At 45.7% G+C, this 19,943-nt stretch overlaps 1 protein-coding gene across 5 annotated transcripts in view; it reads left to right on the top strand.

Moving 5' to 3' along the window:
• The window catches only part of ARHGEF6 (Rac/Cdc42 guanine nucleotide exchange factor 6), a 101,759-nt gene that overhangs the window by 45,624 nt on the left and 36,192 nt on the right, over positions 1–19,943 (top strand). For 4 of the 5 annotated variants that reach the window (XM_030306338.1, XM_030306339.1, XM_030306342.1 and 1 more), the window contains 3 exons: positions 13,924–14,018; positions 17,015–17,110; positions 18,747–18,869. In XM_030306338.1, coding sequence (XP_030162198.1) covers positions 13,924–14,018; positions 17,015–17,110; positions 18,747–18,869 — 314 coding nt within the window. The remainder of the gene's footprint in view (positions 1–13,923; positions 14,019–17,014; positions 17,111–18,746; positions 18,870–19,943) is intronic. The other variant, XM_030306340.1, reaches the window with a different exon arrangement.

Raw genomic sequence — 19,943 nt, 5'->3', positions numbered from 1 at the left:
CGTACTGAAAAATTCCAAGGTAGCCCAAAGAGAAATTGGTTCATAAGTAGGCGTGATGGGGAAACCCAGCAGTTAGATATAGCCTTACCAGATATTAAGAAGGTGAGTTCCCACGTTCCTCTAATGCTATTAGTTTTAAGTGATCGCATACTGTGATTTTATTTTCGAATCAATCAATCCATTATGGTGTCCTCCAAAATATTATGAACCTTGTATTTGAGGAGAGCCCGGAGGGAAGACTGCCCTCTGGCACAGCAGGAGGCGTGGAATGACTCTGGCTTGAACACAGACATGTCAAAATATATTAGCTATAAATAGGACAGATACAGTACTCAAAATAAGTTCCCATTTGAGAAAAAAAAATTGTATTATTCTCCTTAATCTTCCCTCTGCTTTCCTTCACGTCTCCTTTCCAGACTCGGCCCAATCACTAATGAAAAGGACAAATCATTGTAAGCTCTAAGTTTTCTTGTCTGAAACAGTGTCACTTTTGAGAGAGAGAGAGAGAGAGAGAGAGAGAGGGAGGGAGAGAGAGAGAGGGACAATCTCGAGCAGGCTCTGCGCCATCAGCACAGCTCTCACGAACCGTGGGATCGTGACCTGAACCGAGATCAAGAGTCGGGCGCTTAACCGATTGAGCCACCCAGGCTCTCCTTAGTGTCACTTTTCACCCAGTATTGGATGTGCATTTGGACTGCATACTCCTTTCATTTTGCACATGGATAATCTTGTTCAACATCTCTATACGTAGCGTTCCAAAAGTCAGAATTGCACCCTTCCATGAGTTTGCTCCATAACGATGACATGAGTGGTCGTGGGTATGAAAACTCAAGAAGAAGCTTCATAGGGGACATGGGCAATATAGTCATAGGGGACAATCTTGTCACTATTTTTCTTCTTACATTTTTTTTATTTAAAAAAACTTTTTTTTAATGTTTACTGATTTTTGAGAGGAAGAGTCAGAGCATGAGCGGCGGAAGGGCAGAGAGAGGGGGAGACACAGAGTCCGAAGCAGGCTCCAGGCTCCGAGCCATCAGCACAGAGCCTGATGCAGGGCTCGAACTCACGAACCGTGAGATCATGACCTGAGCCGAGGTCGGACACTCAACCAACTGAGCCAGCCAGGCGCCCCTCTTCTTACATTTCTGAGGTTAAAATATATTACCCAACAGAGCTAGGCTCCCTTCTTCCTTCCTCCGTGACCATTTCTTCCAGTTTCTAGATGACCCCCCCGTGATTTAATTTTTGTTTTAATTTTTAAAATGTTTGTTTATTTTTGAGAGAGAGAGAGAGAGACACAGAGCACGAGCAGGGGAGGGGCAGACAGAGAGAGACACAGAATCCGAAGCAGGCTCCAGGCTCTGGGCTGTCAGCACAGAGTCCGACATGGGTCTCGAACCCATGAACCGTGAGATCATGGCCCGAGCCGTAGTCCGGCGCTTAACCGACTGAGCCACCTAGGCGCCCCCTCCCCACCGTGATTTAATTTTTAAAGAAAGTATGCAGTCAAATGGTGGATGAAAACGTTGCAGTAGCTTCTTCTCTCTTTGCATCTGGAGTATGCCATCACACTGCTTTGGAGCTGTCTCTGCCTCTGCTGATTCTATTTATTTTTTTAAGTTTGTATTTAAAATCCCGTTACGTAACATACAGTGTTATATTAGTTTCAGGCGTGCACTACAGTGGTTCTACACTTTCATAAAGTACGCCGTGCTCATCACAACAAGTGCCCTCCTATCACCTATTTAACTGTGCACGTCCATCACCTATTTAACTGTTCCCCCCCCCACCTCCCCTCTGGTAACCGTCAGTTTGTTCTCTGTGGTTGAGAGTCTGTTTCTTGGTTTTCCTCTCTTTTATTTTGTTCCCCTTTGCTCGTTTGTTTTGTTTCTTGATGAATACAATTGTATGCCATTTGTCTCTCTCTGACTGACTTGTTTCTGTCCGCATTATGCTCTCTAGCTCCATCCGTGTCATTGCAAATGGCTCGATTTCATTCTTTTCATTCTTTTTTATGGCCGAATAATATTCCAATGGGGTGTGTGTGTGTGTGTGTGTGTGTGTGTGTGTGTGTTTAACTCAAAGAGTTAAAAATAGAACTACTTTACAATCCAGCAGTTGTACTACTGGGTATTTACCCAGAGAATACAAGAACTGATCCGAAGGGATACACGTACCCTTATGTTTATTGCAGCATTATTTACAATAGTTGAGATATGAAAGCCATGTGCATAGCTTCTCGTACCTTACTACTCTAAACAATTCTGCAGTGAACATCTTCTACGTAGGACTTTGGCAAGGCATATAAAGAGCTGTAGCTGGATTCCTGGAAGTTCAATTATCCAAAGGCCCGAGGGCCAGGAGAGCCAATGGTGTAAATTCTAGTCTGAGGGAGGAAAAGACTGATATTTTTAGCTCAAGAAGTCAGGCAGAGGGAGCAAATTCTCCCTTCTTCTCCCTTTTTGTTCTTTCCAGGCCCTCAAAAGATTGGATGATGCCCAGCCACGCTGGGGTGGGCAGTCTGCTTTCCTCAACCTACCAAAGCCATCTGCAGACACCCTCCCAGACATACCCAAATAATGTCTAAGCTCGGTACCTTGTGACCTAGTCAAGTTGACATGTAAAATGAACCAATCGCATCCGATAAATTTGGGCAGGATAGAAGCTCCTTGAATTTGCAAGTCTGTAGATTTGTCTCCCCCTTTTCAAGTTTCCAGGGGACCGTGTGCTGATTTCTGCCCCACCCGGGCCTTGATGCAAGTTCTCCAGTGTGACCAAAGTGGCTTTGGGTACCCAGCCCAGACCTGCATGTGCCATGAGCCACGTTCAGTGTGTCTAACTGAGGCTTGCCCACTCCTGGCCTGGTGCTTGGAATAGGTGCTCAGGACCCTTTAGGGCCGTGGCAGCCCAGGAGGCTTTTGCTGCCCCTGACCGTGGTTCCTTCCGCGTTCTCAAAATTCACTGCCGTTTGTTAAACTTCTCTCACTACTGAGAAACAGCATGCCATTTTTCTATCCATTGTTTTTCTAATAATCTTATGCTGCTTGTTGGCTTTCTCTGCCCTTCATAACTTGCTGTGACGTGCCAGGAGGCATTTAAAAATAAAGAACAACAACAACAAAGGAAAATGGTAACGATGTGAGGCGCTGGTGTTAATTAGCTTGACTGTGGCGATCTCTGCACACTGCGTACCTATATCAAAAGCCCAAGTTATAGGGGCCCCTGGCTGGCTCAGTCGGAGAAGCGTGTGACTCTTGATCTCGGGGTTGTGGGTTCGAGCCCCCTGTCGGGTGTAGAGATCACTGAAAAATAAAATCTTTCGAAAATATATCAAGTTATACACCTCAAGCATAGACACTTTTTATTTGTCAATCATACCTCAGTAAAACTGAGAAAACAAAGAACAGGAAAAGGGATCAATGTGGCTTAGCGATCAGGCCGAATCTGTGCGCAGTGCTTAGCTCTTCGCGCCCGTGGTCTGTCTCACTGGGAACGTAGGACAGACGTGATAGGAAGCCACGTGGCAGAGAATGATGCAGTTATAAAGTGTCCTAAGATGGGCTTCTCAAAACGTGGTTGGGGGATCCTGCCTCAGAAGGCCCCGGGGAGCTTGTTAAAAGTGCACACGTCCGGGCCCCATACCGGACTTGCTGTATTATCAGAATCTCTGGCCATAGATCTCAGGAAACAGTACTTTTTTTCATGTTTATTTATTTTTTTTTTTTTTAATTTTTTTTTTCAACGTTTTTATTTATTTTTGGGACAGAGAGAGACAGAGCATGAACGGGGGAGGGGCAGAGAGAGAGGGAGACACAGAATCGGAAACAGGCTCCAGGCTCTGAGCCGTCAGCCCAGAGCCCGACGCGGGGCTCGAACTCACGGACCGTGAGATCGTGACCTGGCTGAAGTCGGACGCTTAACCGACTGCGCCACCCAGGCGCCCCTCATGTTTATTTATTTTTGAGAGAGAGACAGACAGACAGAGACAGAGCATGAGTGGGGGAGGGGCAGAGGGAGAGGGAGACCCAGAATCCGAAGCAGGCTCCGAGCTGTCGGCACAGAGCCCGACGCCGGGCTCGAACCCACGAACCGTGAGATCATGACCTGAGCCGAAGTCGGATGCCCAACCGATTGGGCCACCCGGGCGCCCCAGGAAACGGCTGATTCTGCTGCTCACTAAACTGAAGTTGGAGAACCAGTAAAGGGAAAGGTTCAGTGGAAGACGGGATTCAAGCGTGTCGAGACTTAGCTAAGCAGAGAAGAGCTGGAAGGGAATTCAGGCAGGGGGGCTACATGGGCGCATCCCCCCCCCCCCCCCCGGGGCAAGAGTGGGCGCGCCCGCGATCCCTCCCTGCTGGTCATAGAGTGGACTGCACTGTCTTCTTCGCCCGTCAAAATGCCCCCCGGGAAGGTGGAGTGCTGTATTCACACGCAGTGATCCGAATATTCGATTCTGGGCGCGAGCATCTATCCGTCTGCAGAGGGAGAGATGATCTCTCCCTACCTCCAAACAGGAAGGTACAATCAGTAGCGGCCAGCACAATTTATTTTTCTCCTAACTTTCTTCTACTTCATTGTAACTTGTGGCAGATGCCTAGAGGGTATGCCTTGGAGAACCCGTACGCAGTGGGAAAGGTGGGGAGTGTGTAACATGTGACCTCACATAAAAATCCCAGGAAGCCTCCTGCAATTTCTGCTCTTACCACCCACCTTCTGCTTACCCCATTTTCCCTCTTACTCATCTCTCTACCCACCTGCTCCCACCCGGAGTTTTCTCTACCTTTTTAGCGCTTATCCGCCCCCCCCTCTTTTTTAAGACTTTATTTTACAGAGCGGTTTGGGGTTCACAGCAAAATCGAGCGGAAGGAACAGAGATTTCTCACGTACCCCTCCCACCCGCACACACGCACAGCCTCACCCGCTACCAGCGTCTCCCACCAGAATCGGTGACAACTTGTGACAAGCGAAGGATCTACGCTGACGCGTCACGATCTCCCAAAGTCCATCGTTTACATTGGGGTTCCCTCTTGGTGTTGTACGTTCTGTGGGTCTGGACGAATGTATAATGGCCTGTATCCATCATTATAGTATCACACAGAGTATTTTCACTGCCCTCAAAATCCTCTGTGCACCTTCCCCTTTTAAATCCACCAGCCTGAACTACTCCCTACATCTGCCCATTTATTCCTTCTCCACATTCCCTGTACTTTTTTTTTTTTTTTTACCTACCCATTTCCTGTCTTACTCATCCATATACGGTTGACCCTTGAACAGCTCGGGAGTTAGGGGCGCTGACCCCCTGCACGGTCAAAGATCCATGTAGAACTCTTGACTCCCCAAGAGCTTAACCAGAAGCCTTACCGCTAACATGAACAGTTGATTAACACATATTTTGTATGTCATATGTATTACATCCTGTCTTCTTACAGCGAAGTTAGCTAGAGAAAAGAAAATGCTATTTAAAATATCGTAAGGAGCAGGGGGGTTCCCGGGTGGCTCAGTCGGTTAAGCGTCCGACTTCAGCTCAGGTCACGATCTCACGGTGCGGGAGTCCGAGCCCCGCGTCGGGCTCTGGGCCGACAGCTCGGAGCCTGGAGCCTGCTTGGGATTCTGTGTCTCCCTCTCTCTCTCTGCCCTTCCCCTGCTCACACTCCGTCTCTCTCTCTCTCCCTAAAAAATAAATAAACTTAAAAAAAAAAAGTAAATATCATAAGGAACAGAAAAGACATTTACAGTAAGCGGACCCGCAGTTCAAAGCTGTGTCGTTCAAGGGTCGGCTGTTTATGCATTTTAGCCTCTTAAAATAATTTCTTCATATTCTATGACTCTTTCCCTTTGGAAAAAGAAAAAAAGAAGAAGAGTTATAAAAACGAACTCACTCTAAAGCCTTTCCAGGAAATGTGGGAAATATATTTTACTGGAAAATCAATAGCCCAGGATAGAGGCATAAAAGGCCGCCACCTGTTTTTCTATGGCTTCTTACCATCTGTCTCGCTCTGAATTTAGTCAAAGGTTAATTGAGCAAAAGAATACTCCGTCGCCCTTGTGAAGACAGAGTCAGGGAGGCAAAGGCAGTGTCTGCATGCAGTCTATTTTAGTAAGTTTGCCAACCCCCTTGCTCTCTGACTCACCACTGAGGCCTTCTGTTTGGGAACACATAGCCTCCTCTGTCTGCTTCCCTTTTTATCCCTTTACAGTACATGCCCTGTGGCCTGACAAATAAAGAGCCAGTCTCAGAAGTTCATCAGTTGGTCTTTTGAGATTGAGGAAAGCAATAAAAGCTCAAATGAATTCGAGAAAGAATCCTAAGTGTCCACCCTGATGAGCATTTCTGCTCGTCAGACCGCAGCCAGGGCAGCGCTATTTAACATGTTACCGTTCGATTGGGTTTTTGTTGTTGTTGTTGTTGTTGTTGTTTGCATTATTAAGTGAAGGAATCGTGGATCATCTCTATCAGTTTAGTTTTGTAAAGTCGGCATTCAGCCACCCTCAAAGCTTTCAACAATAGGAGTTAAAGTATGTTTTCTGTTTAGCTCTGAAGGAGGAAATGTTTAGCTATGAAATTTGTTTCAGTTTTGCTCACTGAAAGGCGGCGGGAGATACCCGCCTGCTTCCCTCACCTTTGCCTTCTGCGTGTCCCAGGCTGGTGGGTCCAGCGAGAGTGGGACTTCTAGAAAGTGCGCCGCCTCACCTGGCAAATAAAGCCACTGGAGCAGGACAGTTGGCACCTTTCTTGCAAAATCCTACTGATTTCTTGTGAAGGAGCCCCAGATGATAGCGTTTTGAAGGACGTTGAAACAATAACGCTGTTTTGGTGGTGAGAGGGAGGTCGGATTCAAACAATGCTGTTCAATTGTGTTAAGAATCACATTTTATGGGGCGCCTGTGGAGCACCGTCAATTGAGCATTCGACTCTTGATTGGGGCTCAGGTCATGATCCCAGGGTCATGGGATTGAGCCCCACATCGGGCTCCGCTCCAAGCGTAGAGCCTGCTTAAGATTCTCTCTCTCTCTCTCTCTCTCTCTCTCTCTCTCTCTCTCTCTCTCTTCCCGTCTCCCCCGGGCACATGAGTGCACGCTCTCTCTAAAATAAGATAAAAAAAGTAAAAAAAGAAAATGAAAACCTCATTTTACGAGGTAAATAACGCCTGCAGTTTCTAATTTAAAAAGTTCCTTCGGGCAATGGGTGAGCGGATTCGGTTTGATTTTTTTTTTCTTTTGTTTTTCTTATTTTCAACAGACGTGATGATTTGGGTAGTGTCACAGCTCTAGGCAACAGTGCTCGAAAGGAGGGTGAGGATGTGAGATGGCTCGTATCCAGACCCGGTCTTTTTAGAAAAATGTGAACAAAAGGAGATGATTAGATGATTTCATCCCTTCCTGAACATTAGCAGGAAGGCACGCTACCAGCCTTTTCCCACCCTTGATACAAATGCTGTAGACAAATAAATCTTGTTAATGAAGCAGTCTGTGTATGTTTTCCCTCTTACTTACTAAAAGACGGTGCTGCTGAATTCTGGTGTAGTTCTCCCCATTTCTAAGAATACAAAATGAATACGAGTGCAGCGCATTTATGTAAGCGATTAGCTGAGGTACCACAGGCGACCCCAGCCCAGCTGGGCAGGCAGTTTCACTGATGGACAAACTACAGTTTGGAAGGACCATCCTGGGTAAGGACGTGGGGTGAGGGAGAAAAAAACGGAAAGAGTTTCCATTAACAGATGAGAAATATGTGCTTTGAGTCTCTAAAATCGCTTTTTTGGCCGTATAATTTCCATACCACAAGACTCACCGTTTTAAACTTGCACGGGGGCGCCTGGGTGGCTCAGTGGGGGAAGCGTCCGACGCTTGATTTTGGCTCGGATCGTGATCTCACAGTTTGTGAGTTCAAGTCCCGCACGGGCTCTGTGCTGACAATATTTGTTCCTTTGTGTCTGGCTTCTTTCCTTTTTGCGGCTAATATTCCATCGTATAGACACACGAGGTTTTGTGTAGACATTCACCAGTTTATGGACCTTCGGATTATTGCCACTTTTTGGGTACTATTAATGACGCTCTGTGAAAATTGATGTGCAAATTTTTGTGTGGACATAGGTTTTCATTTCTCTAGTTATTGAACTGCTGCGTCATATGGTAACTCTAGGGCTATTCAAATCCTCAGCCAACTTTTTTTTTTTTAATGTTTGTTTATTTTTTTAAGAGATAGAGAGACCGAGTGCAAGCGGGGTAAGGGCAGAGAGAGAGGGAGACACAGAATCTGAAGCAGGTTCCAGAATCTGAGCTGTCAGCACAGAACCCCACGCGGGGCTCAAACTCACGAACCGTGAGATCATGACCCGAGTCGAAGTCGGAAGCTTAACCGACTGAGCCACCCAGGCGCCCCCTTAGCCAACTTTTAATTAATTATTTTTACTGTTGAGTTGTAAGAGTTCTTTTTTTTTTTAATTTTTTTTTTAACGTTTTATTTATTTTTGAGACAGGGAGAGACAGAGCATGAACAGGGGAGGGTCAGAGAGAGGGACACACAGAATCTGAAACAGGCTCCAGGCTCTGAGCTGTTAGCACAGAGCCTGATGCGGGGCTCGAACTCACGGACTGCGAGATCACGACCTGAGCCGAAGTCGGACGCCTAACCGACTGAGCCACCCAGGCGCCCCTAAGAGTTCTTTATATATTCTGGATACTGGATCCTTATCAGATATACAACTTGTAAATATTTCTCCCATTCTGTGGGTTGTCTTCTCACGTCCTCGATAATGCCCTTTGACACACACAAGTTTTTAATTTTTATGAATTCCAATTTATGTATTTTTTTTCTCTTGTTGCTTGTGCTTTTGGTGTCAAATCTGAAGTCGTGAAGATTTTCTCCTCTGTTTTCTTCTAAGAGTTTGGTAGTTTTAACTCTTGAGTCCATTTTGACTTAATTTTTGTATTATGTTATAAAGTTGGAGTGCAGATTCTTTGGCGTGTAGACACCCAGTGGTCCCAGCACCATTTGCTGAAAAGATTGTTCTTTCCCTATTGAAAGGTCTCGCACACTTGTCAAAAATCAGTTGACCAGGGGTTCATTTCTGGACTACCCCGTTGATTTATGTATCTATCCTATGCCAGCACTAAACTGTCTTGTTACTGTAGTTTTGGAGTGTGTTTTGGAATTGGGAAATGTACGCTGTACTTTGTTCTTTTCTAAGATTATAAGAGTTTATGAAGGATTGATGTGAATTCTTTCAACTTTCGGGAGAACTGACCAGTAAGGCCATCTCATCCGGGGCTTTAAATGATGGGAATTGTTTCGAATGCTTTATTCAATGGCTTTACTTGTTATAGATGTATTCAGATTTTCTATTTCTTTTTTTTTTCTTGAGGTGGGGGAGGGGCAGAGGAAGAAGGAGACAGAATCTTAAGCGTGCCTCACGCCTGGCACGGAGCTCCACGTGGGGCTTAATCTCATGACTGTGAGATCATGGCCTGAGCCTAAATCGAGAGTCGGGCGCTGAACCGACTGAGCCACCCAGGCGCTCCTGGATTTTCTATTTCTTTTGTGAGTCGGTTTTGGTAGTTTGTATCTTTGTAGATTTTTTTTTTTTTTTTTTTTTTACTTTTTTGGGTGGTCAACCTAGAGTTTGCAATATATATTTAGAAGGAATCCGGGTCCATTGTCACAGAGCACTATACCGCTTCACAGGTAGCACAAGCACCTTATAATAACAGAGTATACCTAATTCTTCCTTCCCACCCCTGGCATCATTACTGTCATTCATTTCATTTATACATAAACTTATACGTAGGCATCATATATATGCTTGTAGATAAGCATATATAATTGAATACATTGTTCCTGTTACTATTTTGAACAAACTGTTATCTGTTAGATCAATTAAGAATACCAAAAAAGTAGATGGGGCACCTGGGTGGCTCGGTCGGTTAAGCGACCCACTCTTGGTTTCAGCTCAGGTCATGATCTCGTGGTTTGTGGGTTCGAGTCCCACGGAGGGCTGTGTGATGGCTGCACAGAGCCTGCTTGGGCTTCTCTCTCTCCCTCTCTCCCATCCCCTCCTCCCCCTCAAAATAAATAAATAAACATTAAAAAAAAAAGAATACAAAAAATTCGAGTTTTTATTGTATTTCATTTTTTTTTTTTATTTTAGAGAGAGAGAGAGAGAGAGAGAGAGAGAGCGTGCAAGCGAGAGAGATGGGGAGAAGGGCAGAGGGAGAGAGAATCCCAGGCAAGTTCCACACTCAGCGCGTGACTGACGCGGGGCTTGATCCCATAACCCTGGGATCGTGACCTGAGCTGAAATAGTCAGATGCTTCACTTACTACTTCTCTCGTACTTTCTTTCTTTATGTAGATCTGGGTCTCTGACCTATATAGCATTTTCCTTCTTCCTGAAGAACCTTTTGGGAAACATTTCTTGCAAGGCAGGTCTACCGGCAACAAATTCCCTCAATTTTTATATGCCTGAGTTCTGAAGGAAAATTTCACAAGGTACAGAATGCCAAGTTGGGGAGATTTTTTTTTTTTTTCTCAACACTTTAAACATTTCTCTCCACTCCTCTCTTACTTGCATAGTTTTTGAGGATAAGTTGAATATAATTCTTATCTTAGGTCCTCTCTAGGTAAGCTGTTCCCAACCCTCCCCACCCTTCCCCCTGGCTTCTTTCAGGACTTTTTCTTTATCATTGTTTTTTTCTGCAGTTTAAATATGATCTGCCTGCTTGGTGTTTTCTGAGCTTCCTGGATCTGTTGTTTGGTGTTTGACATGAATGTGGAAAAATTCTCAGTCATTGTTGTTTCCAGTATTTCTTCTGTCCCTTTCTCTTTGTCTTCTCCTGGTAGCCTCATTAAACATATGTCATCTTTGGTATCTTGTTCCATTTTCTTTAGTCTTTTTTTCTTTCCTGTTTGCTTTTCAGTTTTGAAATCTTGTATTGACATATATCCACAAGTTCAGAGACTCTTTTTTTAATTAAAAAATTTTTTTTTTTAATTTTTGAGAGACAGAGAGAGACAGACCATGAGCAGGGAGGAGCAGAGAGAGAGGGAGACACAGAATCGGAAGCAGGCTCCAGGCTCTGAGCTGTCAGCACAGTGCCCGACGCGGGGCTCGAACCGTGAGATCATGACCTGAGCCGAAGTCAGACGCTTAACCGACTGAGCCCCTCAGAGATTGTTTTTTTAGTGGGCCAGTGTACTAATGAGCCCACTAAAGGCATTCTTCATTTCTATTAGAGCGTTTTGGACCTCTACCGTTTCATTTTTATTCTAAGTATTTCTCTCATTCTGCTTACAGTTCCCGTCTGTTCTTGTATGTTGTCTACTTTCAGTAGAGCATGTTACATAGTTATATTAAAATCTTAGTCTCATTAATTCCAACATTCCTGCCATATCTGACCGTGGTTCTAATGTTTTCTCTGTGTCTTCAAACTGCATTTTTTGCCTTGTAGTACGCCTTGTTGCTTTTTGTTGAGAGCCAAACATGATGTACTAGTTGAAAGGAACTGCAGTAAATAGGTCTTTAGTAATAATGTGGCATGGCACGGGGGGCAGGGGCAGTATTCTGGAGCCCGGTGATTAGGTCTCAGTCTTTTGGTGGGTTTATGTCTCTGGATTACGAACTTCACCAGTGCTTCTCAGCAGCTTTCCTCCCTTAGGTGGGACAGGAAGGCTAGAGGGACTGGGATAGGGTATTTCCTTTCCCCTAGGTGGGTTAGGCTCTGACGAAAAACCCGGTAGATCAAGCTCTGGTCAAATAGTTTCTCTCTTGAGGGCAGACCTTGTTAGGATGAACAGAATGCTGTGGCGTATTTCAAGATGGCTCCCCTTCCTTTCCCCCTTCTGAAGCGGGACGCAGATTTTCTTCCCACTTCACTGAGACAACCTGGTGGCTAGCGGAGGTAAAACAAAAGATGGGCGGGCTGTCCCGTGACTGGGCCACGCTGAGCCCCCCAGCATGGGTTTCTGCTCCAGCAAGGTTTGATTTTCCGTGTCCGCTTGTCTGTCTCTCCAGTTCTGGGGGTAGCATTGTCCCCTGTGACCTCAATTCCCTGAGAAGAAGAGTTAGTTGTTTGTTTTTTTTCCCAGTTAGTTCAGCTAGTCTGCTGATTGTTAGGCTGGAGTAATGACTTCCAAGCTCCTTAAATGCTGGCCCAGAAACCAGAAGTCCTGTTGCTTATTTTTCGATAGAGACATTTATAGCTACATATCGTCTGCCTTAAGGGCATCCCGTGAGTGTTTTTACGTTGCGTTTTCTTTTTCTGTTCATCTCAGGGTAGTTGCTGACTTCCTTTGGGGTGCCTAAACTTTCTATGGGGGGGGAGGAAAGCATCGCCAGCCCGTCACTGGATTAATTTCAGGGAGCAGTGGAACCTCCAGGCCCCGGGATTTGTTTCCACTAACACCTTTCGACAGTGGTTTCTGAGGAAGACAGGAACTGAAAGGAGACAGAAGTGGCTGAGGAGAAGGCCGTGTGACCTCAGTCCTCGCTTCAGAAGCCACCCTGTGGGCGGCTTCCCTCTAAAGCAGGGATTCTGACCTAGGGCCAGTATTGTCCCTCGGTGACACTGAACAATGCCGGGACACGTGTGTCATCGCCAGGCTGGAGCAGGGGTTGGCTAGTGGCGTCTAGCATCTCTCGGGTAGAGGCCAGGGATGCTGCTAGGCTGCTGTAACGCACAGGGCGCCCCCTCACAGCGGACAGTTATCTGGTCTGAAATGTCAATAGCGCTGCCGCGGAGAAACCTTTTCTTGCCCCCTTACGTTGGTGGGACTGTCTCCTGCTCACTTAGCACCTACCTGTCCAGTGTCTCAGTGCCTCTTCACAATGGTCCCTGAGGTAGGTGAAATGTCACAATCTGAGGTGAGGCGGGTGAAGCCTTAAAACTGTAGCCAGGCTGTCAGTCGGGAGCAGAGCCCCGACGACCACCCTCCAGTCCGGTTGTGTCCCCCCAAACGCCCACAGTCGCCCGGGCCTCCGCTCGCCTTGCTCACTCCAACTTTCGAAGGCAGATCGTCATGGAAGCTCCCGGCAGGCCGCGCGGCATTCGGCCCAGAGAAGGCGTTCGGTACATGTTTGTTGAATGAATTAGGAGGTAGGAGAGGAAAGGTATGAAAATGTTAGCTTGTGTGTCTCGAGGAGCTTGAAGGGAAGGTTGGAGCTGCCCCCGGAAGAGGCTGGGGCATGGTGGGGCCTAGCACTGGTGGGGCAAGAGAGACTGTGGACCGTACGTGGGTTGTTTTGCCCAGAGGATTTTAATTTGGTTTTAATTCATAATACCGGTAGGCTTTGTTTCCCTTGCCAAATTCCTCACACTCCTGCTTCCTCTTCCCTTGGAATCGTTCATCCCAGCACCTTTTACCTTTTTTGAAAGACTAGGTTTAGCTCTACTTAAAAATTCACCGTGGCCTCAGATTTTTGTCCCCTAAAGGTCTCACCAAAAACGTAAAGACATTTGACGGCATTTGACGTCCATTTTCATTAAATTGTCCTGACATTGAATCTGCGCGTTCTAAGGTGGCTGGTCTCCACGTTCTCCTCCATAAAATGGGAATAACGATCCTTTGTTAGCTAACTGAGCCCTTTCCCGAGGATCAATGATTTAAGCACACAAAAGCATTCTCTCTCTCTCTCTCTGTTTTTATTAAATATATTTTACTGTCAAATTGGTACCCAAACAAAAGCATTCTCAACAGTACTGTGTAAATGGCCAGGCCCCTCCGGTTATGGGTGACTTTGAAAAATTGTATTCATATGACTTATGCAATATAACCATAATCATTAAAGTAGTTTGCTAGAATGAAACAAAGGGCATTCGGATTTTGTGCTTCTCACTTACAGTGCTAGCCTCATAATTTGGTTAAAAGCTCTTTCTTACCTGGGACTGTCCTGACAAATACAAGACCCTGACCTTTGTTTCTCCATAGGTGTTACAGAACATTTTGGACACGGAAAAGGATTATGCTAAGGAACTTCAGTCTCTACTTGTCACTTACTTAAGACCCCTGCAGGCCAATAACAAGTAAGATTTACGTTTTAAACCGGTTGCTAAATAAAGCAAGATAATGTCAGCATCGAGTCATTACTCTTATGTCACTGAATAATTGATTTTGCCCTTTAGAAGAATTTCCACAGATCACAGGTTGCCAAGAAACACGGTCAAGGCAACGGAAATTACGCAAGACGTTGCTGCTGGAGAGCTTGGCTTTCTGTCTCTTTGGGCTGTGGAAGGAATGAGCGGATCCGCATTTCTGTCTGTCACAATTTTTATCTTGTACATCCTAAAAGCGACACATGCGGTTTTACCTCGCCCCAAGAGGGCCTGCTGGTGTTTCTATGCAGCAAACATGTAAACTGGAAACTTTCGTGCTCCCCGTGACCTTTTCTTGCCAGGGCAGAAACTCTTTCCCGCGGTCTGAGAGCGGAAAGAGTGTGGCATTTTGTGAATGTTCATAAGGGCACTTCAAGCCTGTATTTCAGCCAGGCAAAAAGAGAAATGATAGAGATGTTAAAATGTTTTTGTTTTTTAAACAAAACATTCAAACCTTATTCTGGTCTTCGAAGTGACTGTCTGAGGCTGGAATTGAAAACTTAGTCTTCGTGAAAGAAAAATATCGACCGCTCATTTTGGGTGTGTGTGTGTGTGTGTGTGTGTGTGTGTGTGTGCGCTTCTAGAATAGCATATTAAACAGTGGCTAACTGCATTTGTTTGTGTTTATATCTTACTTGATTACCCTTTACTGGAGATTACGATCTATAAGTCAAATAGAAAATGTAGCAGTTGGCCCATGTAATGGGGGACAAAAGCCTCCTCTTTTTCCTGGGGAAGAGTTTACTTTTGCTGGACAGCTGCCTGAAGTATTGGGCTTCAGTCAGGGAAATATGTTTCATATATTTCACGATTTTTCTCCCTTTTTTCCACATCATGTTTGCTAAGGCGTAAAGCCTGGCTGAATTTCCCAATTGGGAATTTTCCACGGCACTATGGGAACATTACTCCAGCGTGAAAGGATTTTATAGTCCTATGTTTTGTAAGAGCTTAAACGCGATCAACAACAAAGTGTCCTTTGTTATTATTATGTAAAGCACGAAGTGAATTCTGTGAATCATGCTTCTTTGAGCTGAATGGAAGGAACCCCAGTGAATCACTGGGTCCAGCGCCCGGGAAGAAATCACCATCCCCATTGAACGCATAAGAAAGCTCAAGTCCAGAAGGGCTTTACTGCCGTACCCATCACACAGCCAGGAAGTGGCCACGCTCGACCCACTGTGCCTCCTGCCACCGGTGACACGTGCCTTCCGTTTCGCGGAGGTGACGGGCAGAGGCAGGACACGGAGGCGGTGACCCTGGGAGGGGAGATGGTGAGATTTCAAATGAAGGAGTGACTGATTAGCAAGCTGGAAACAGTAAGAGGAAAGGGAAGCTGGCTGGCTGAAGGTTTTTGCTTTTGACTCCCCATCATAGGGGTTTTCCAGCGTGTGGTTCAGGAGGGCGATGGGGGCAGAGAAGCTGGCAGCTTTTTATGCCCGAGGGGTTTCGGGTAACGTTTGTTTGGGTGTTCCTTTTCTTTGTCAGCAAAAATGACTCTCTGGGAAACACGCCCCTGGTATTAATACATGAAGAAGAAAGGCCTTTTAAGTCTTCAGAAAAGCCTCCTCCCCGAAACGGTCTAGGAGCATGGACTCTGGAGCTAGAATGTTTTGATTGGCATTCTGGCTTCACCCTTCACTGGCTTTGTGACTCCGGGCGATTTGCTGGACCTCTCTGTGCCTGGCTTTCCTGACCTGTAAAACGGAAGCAACAGGGGCGCCTGGGCGGCTCAGTCCGTGAAGCGTCCGGCTTCGGCTCAGGTCATGATCTCACAGTCCGTGAGTTCGAGCCCCACCTCGGGCTCTGGGCTGACAGCTCCGAGCCTGGAGCCTGCTTCCGATTCGGGGTCTCCCTCTCTCTCTGCCCCTCCCCTGCTCATGCTCTGTCTCTCTCTGTCTCAGAAATAAATTTAAAAAAACACTTAAAAAATTAATTAAAAACGGAGGCAACAGTCCCGACCTCATAAAGTTGTGGGCAGGTTACGGTGCGTTATGTGTGAAACGCCCGCCTCCGTGTTAAGTGCCGGGTGAGTGTGGTTGGCGCGTCTGTTATCATGTACCGTCTGGTAGGGGAGGAATGGACAGAAGTCACAGCGCGGAAGCTCTGGATAAAACTGTTCCGTTTGCCTTTATCTGCTCCGTTCCACTCCACAGACAAATCAGTACTAGTTTCTTCTCCTGGACCTCCTCTCCTAAACATTTCCTTTCGTTGATTTATGAGCATCGCAAATTGGGAGAAACTGGGTTTTGTGATTTTTCCCCTGTGCATTCTGCGAGCATATATACTATCCTTCGATTGCTCTCCCAGCGGCTCTAGAAGACTCAAAATGCTTTACGTTTATCCCCCGTTATGATGCATTTTGCCTATTAAGATATTTAGATAGTATGCAGTTGTAATTCGTTCACTCGTTGCACTGTAAAATGCCTAAATGGCTTTTATAAACCTTCGTTTGCTTGACGATCATTATTCTTACTGCAGGAAAAGAAAATCAAGGAAAGACGCTTTCACTTTTATTTTTTTTAAGTTTATTTACTTATTTTGAGAGAGACAGAGACAGCGTCGGGGGGCGGGGCACAGAAAGAGAGGGAGAGAGAGAATCCCAAGCAGGCTCCATGCTGCCAGTGCAGAGCCCGACGCTGGGCTTGAACTCACGAAACCGCGGGATCACGACCTGGGCCGAAACCAAGAGTCGAATGCTTAACCAACTGAGCCACCCAGGCACCCCAAGTAAAGATGCTTTTACAAATTGTTTAAGAACACGGACTTGGTGTAAATTAAAAAGCGAAAGTTAAAATCTAGGGGTTGCTTCCCTTGTCCCCTTTGCCAGTTATTAGCAAATCATCAGCTCGCTAGACCAGAGATAGATAACTAGAGTCATCCTTAAATTCTAGCCACTGAAACTATGTATGTTTTTTTTTTTTTCCCAGTCTGAGTACTGTGGAGTTTACATCTTTATTGGGGAACTTTGAAGAAGTATGCTCATTTCAACAGACGCTCTGCCAAGCCTTGGAAGAATGTTCAAAGTAAGTGTCACATATTGCCATCAAGATAGCCAGCAACATCGCTTCCTTGGCGTGTTTTGTTTTCCTTTTAACTGTTGTCTTAGATTAAGGGCATTTTATGTTTACTCATTTGTTACAACTTTGATAAACGGTCCCGGTACAGAGAAAATACACTAGGTGGTGGCATTCACAGGGCCAAACCATTAGTTGTATATATCAGGGCTCTACGTGCAGTAAATTGTTCCTGACTTTACTGAAAAATTGTATTGCTTTTACTGCTCCTGGGCAGTGTAAGAGCCAAATAAGGTCTCGATCGACCGCGGATGATGCCTTTGACATTGATTAGATATTTTCTTTTGTACATTGCAAATGGAAAATTAGTCAGATGACTCATTTGGTTGCACAAGCTGCTGCTTCTCTTTAAATCACACCCAGGATCTTATCTGTTATATTAACAGTTGAAACTTGAAGAAGTGGGGAAAGGAAAGTATATCTTTGTGTGAACCACAATACATATTTGATGGCTAGCTCGATAGTTGAAGTGTTCAACTATGAAATGGGCTGTAATGATCATCAGGCAGTATATTTCTGTAGCAAGATTCATTTTCCAAGCAGTGTATCTTGGAGAAGTCGGCAACTTTCATCGTCTATAGCGAAACTGGAGGGATTGCCTGTTTCTTGAGCTTTCTGGGACACGGGTGGTCATCCAGGAAGGAAGATGGTAAGAGCCCACACCAAAGAGACCTGTGGAGCCATCCTCAATGCGCATAGGGATCCCGCTTGTTGATGAGGGAAGAGAAGTCACCGGGTGAGAAGAGCAGATCACAAACTAGATTTGTAATCTTCGTTTTCCATTTTATAGAGAAAGAGGTAGGAGGAAGTCCAAGGAAAATGCCAAAATTATTATAATAGCTATCCCTGAATGGTGGGGTTCTGGGTAATATTTTTTCTTTCTTGCACGTTTCTGATTTTTCTACAAATAAAAACAGGTGGCTTGTACCTTAAAAAAAATTAATTAAAAAAATCTTGAGGCCATCCTGCCTAGGGACCACCAGGTCACTAAGACTACATAATACTCTTTTGTGATATGTCATTTTTGGAGTTGATTAGTTGTGTCTGTACTTGAACTTCATATAAATTAGCCGACAGTATTTTTGTGTGTGCCTGGCCAAAAACTTGAATATTATAATTTGAATAAATACCTTTTTTGAGAAAGAGAGAGAGGCACAAGTGCGCGACAGGCAGAGAAGGAGAGAATCCCAGGAGAGGCAGAGATAGAGAGGCAGGCTCACCCGAAGCAGAGCTCGAGCTCACCCGATGTGGTCCTCGAACTCACGAACCATGAGATCACGACCTGAGCCAAGTCAGATGCTTAACGACTGAGCCAGCCAGGCGCCCTTGAATAAATATCTTAAAAAAAAAAAACCCAAAACACCCTACTTCGTAATTCCAGGTAAGTACCTGACCTTATGTATCGGTGCTGTGTTTGGTGGTCGAGAACTTCCATTTCATGGAGGAAGTGATTACAATAGAGTTTCTCTTTTAATTTTGGCAAAAGAATTCCAAAGGTTTGCACGTTGCCAGGTTTGATTGGAGCCATCTTCCTTTATTGCGTTTATTATTTTACATTCTGTGTTTCATCTGTTTTTATTTACAGGTTTCCAGAAAACCAACACAAAGTAGGAGGCTGTCTACTGAACCTCATGCCTCATTTTAAATCTATGTATCTGGCTTACTGCGCAAACCACCCTTCAGCTGTCAATGTACTCACGCAGCACAGGTAAATTGTTACCATTTCCCCAACTAGGCTGCTTTACAGCGAGATCCTTTCCTAGGACTGCTTCCTTTGGAAGTCCAAGGTCGCCAGCTGAACTTTTGATGACTGAGCAGCTGCTATGTGCAAGGTCCTGTACTGGCTGATGGGGATACAGCAGCAAGCAAGGAAGAGGAAGTCCCTCCCCTCAGAGCATAGACTCTTGAGAGCAATGCAGACGTGAAATCAAACACCATAAACGTGTTGTAGGACAAAAGGGTAATGAAAAGAATGGTGTTAGACTGTGCAACATGGTATCAGCTTAGTGTGGGGGGAGGGGAGGCTCAGGGAAGGCCTTCCTGAAGCGAAACTCTATTTGGATCCTTTGGTGTAGTCTTCCGGTGCCCCTATGAATGGTTTTTCTGAGTTGCTGACAAATAGCTCAAGTGCCAGGGGTCATCTCGGTTTCACTTTCCCTTTGTCTGGTGGGGGACGTCTCAAGCAGTGCTGTGACTGGAAGGCAGATATTTACTAACATGGAGGGCGGAAGGACGCGAGCGGTGTGAACTACCTGGCAGGTACTTTATGCAGTGGGTTGTGATAATAATTGTACAGGATTAGAAATTGTTTCAGATTCGTGGGGAATAACAGAATAGTGTCTCCTTTCAGAGTCCTCGCAAGGGACCTTGATAAATGCTTCTCTCTCCTACCCCTCCTGACCCTCGGGCTCCCTGTCCCTGACACATTTTCTGATGCATTCATCTGGGCCAGCACGCTGTATGGTGGGTTTCTTTTTTGTAAGTTTATTTATTTTGGGAGAGAGAGAGAGAGTGCACGAGCGAGGAGGGGAGGGGCAGAAAGAGAGGGAGAGGAAGAATCCCAAGCAGGCTCCGCGCTGTCAGCACAGAACCCAGCATGGGGCTCGATCCCATGAACCACGAGATCATGACCTGAGCCGAGATCAAGAGTCAGGTGCTTGACCAAGTGAGCCCCTCAGGTGCCCCTGTACGATAGGTTTAAAGATGCCGTTCGAACTCCGAAATCATGTGCTAGAAATCTGACGTGGTGGGGACAGTAGCAAGTACAACACACAGAGTCTCT

Source organism: Lynx canadensis, chromosome X (assembly GCF_007474595.2).
Source record: "Lynx canadensis isolate LIC74 chromosome X, mLynCan4.pri.v2, whole genome shotgun sequence".
Taxonomy (NCBI): Eukaryota; Metazoa; Chordata; class Mammalia; order Carnivora; family Felidae; genus Lynx; species Lynx canadensis.
Note: the sequence above shows the minus strand (reverse complement) of the source record. Positions and strands in the feature narration are given on the sequence as shown.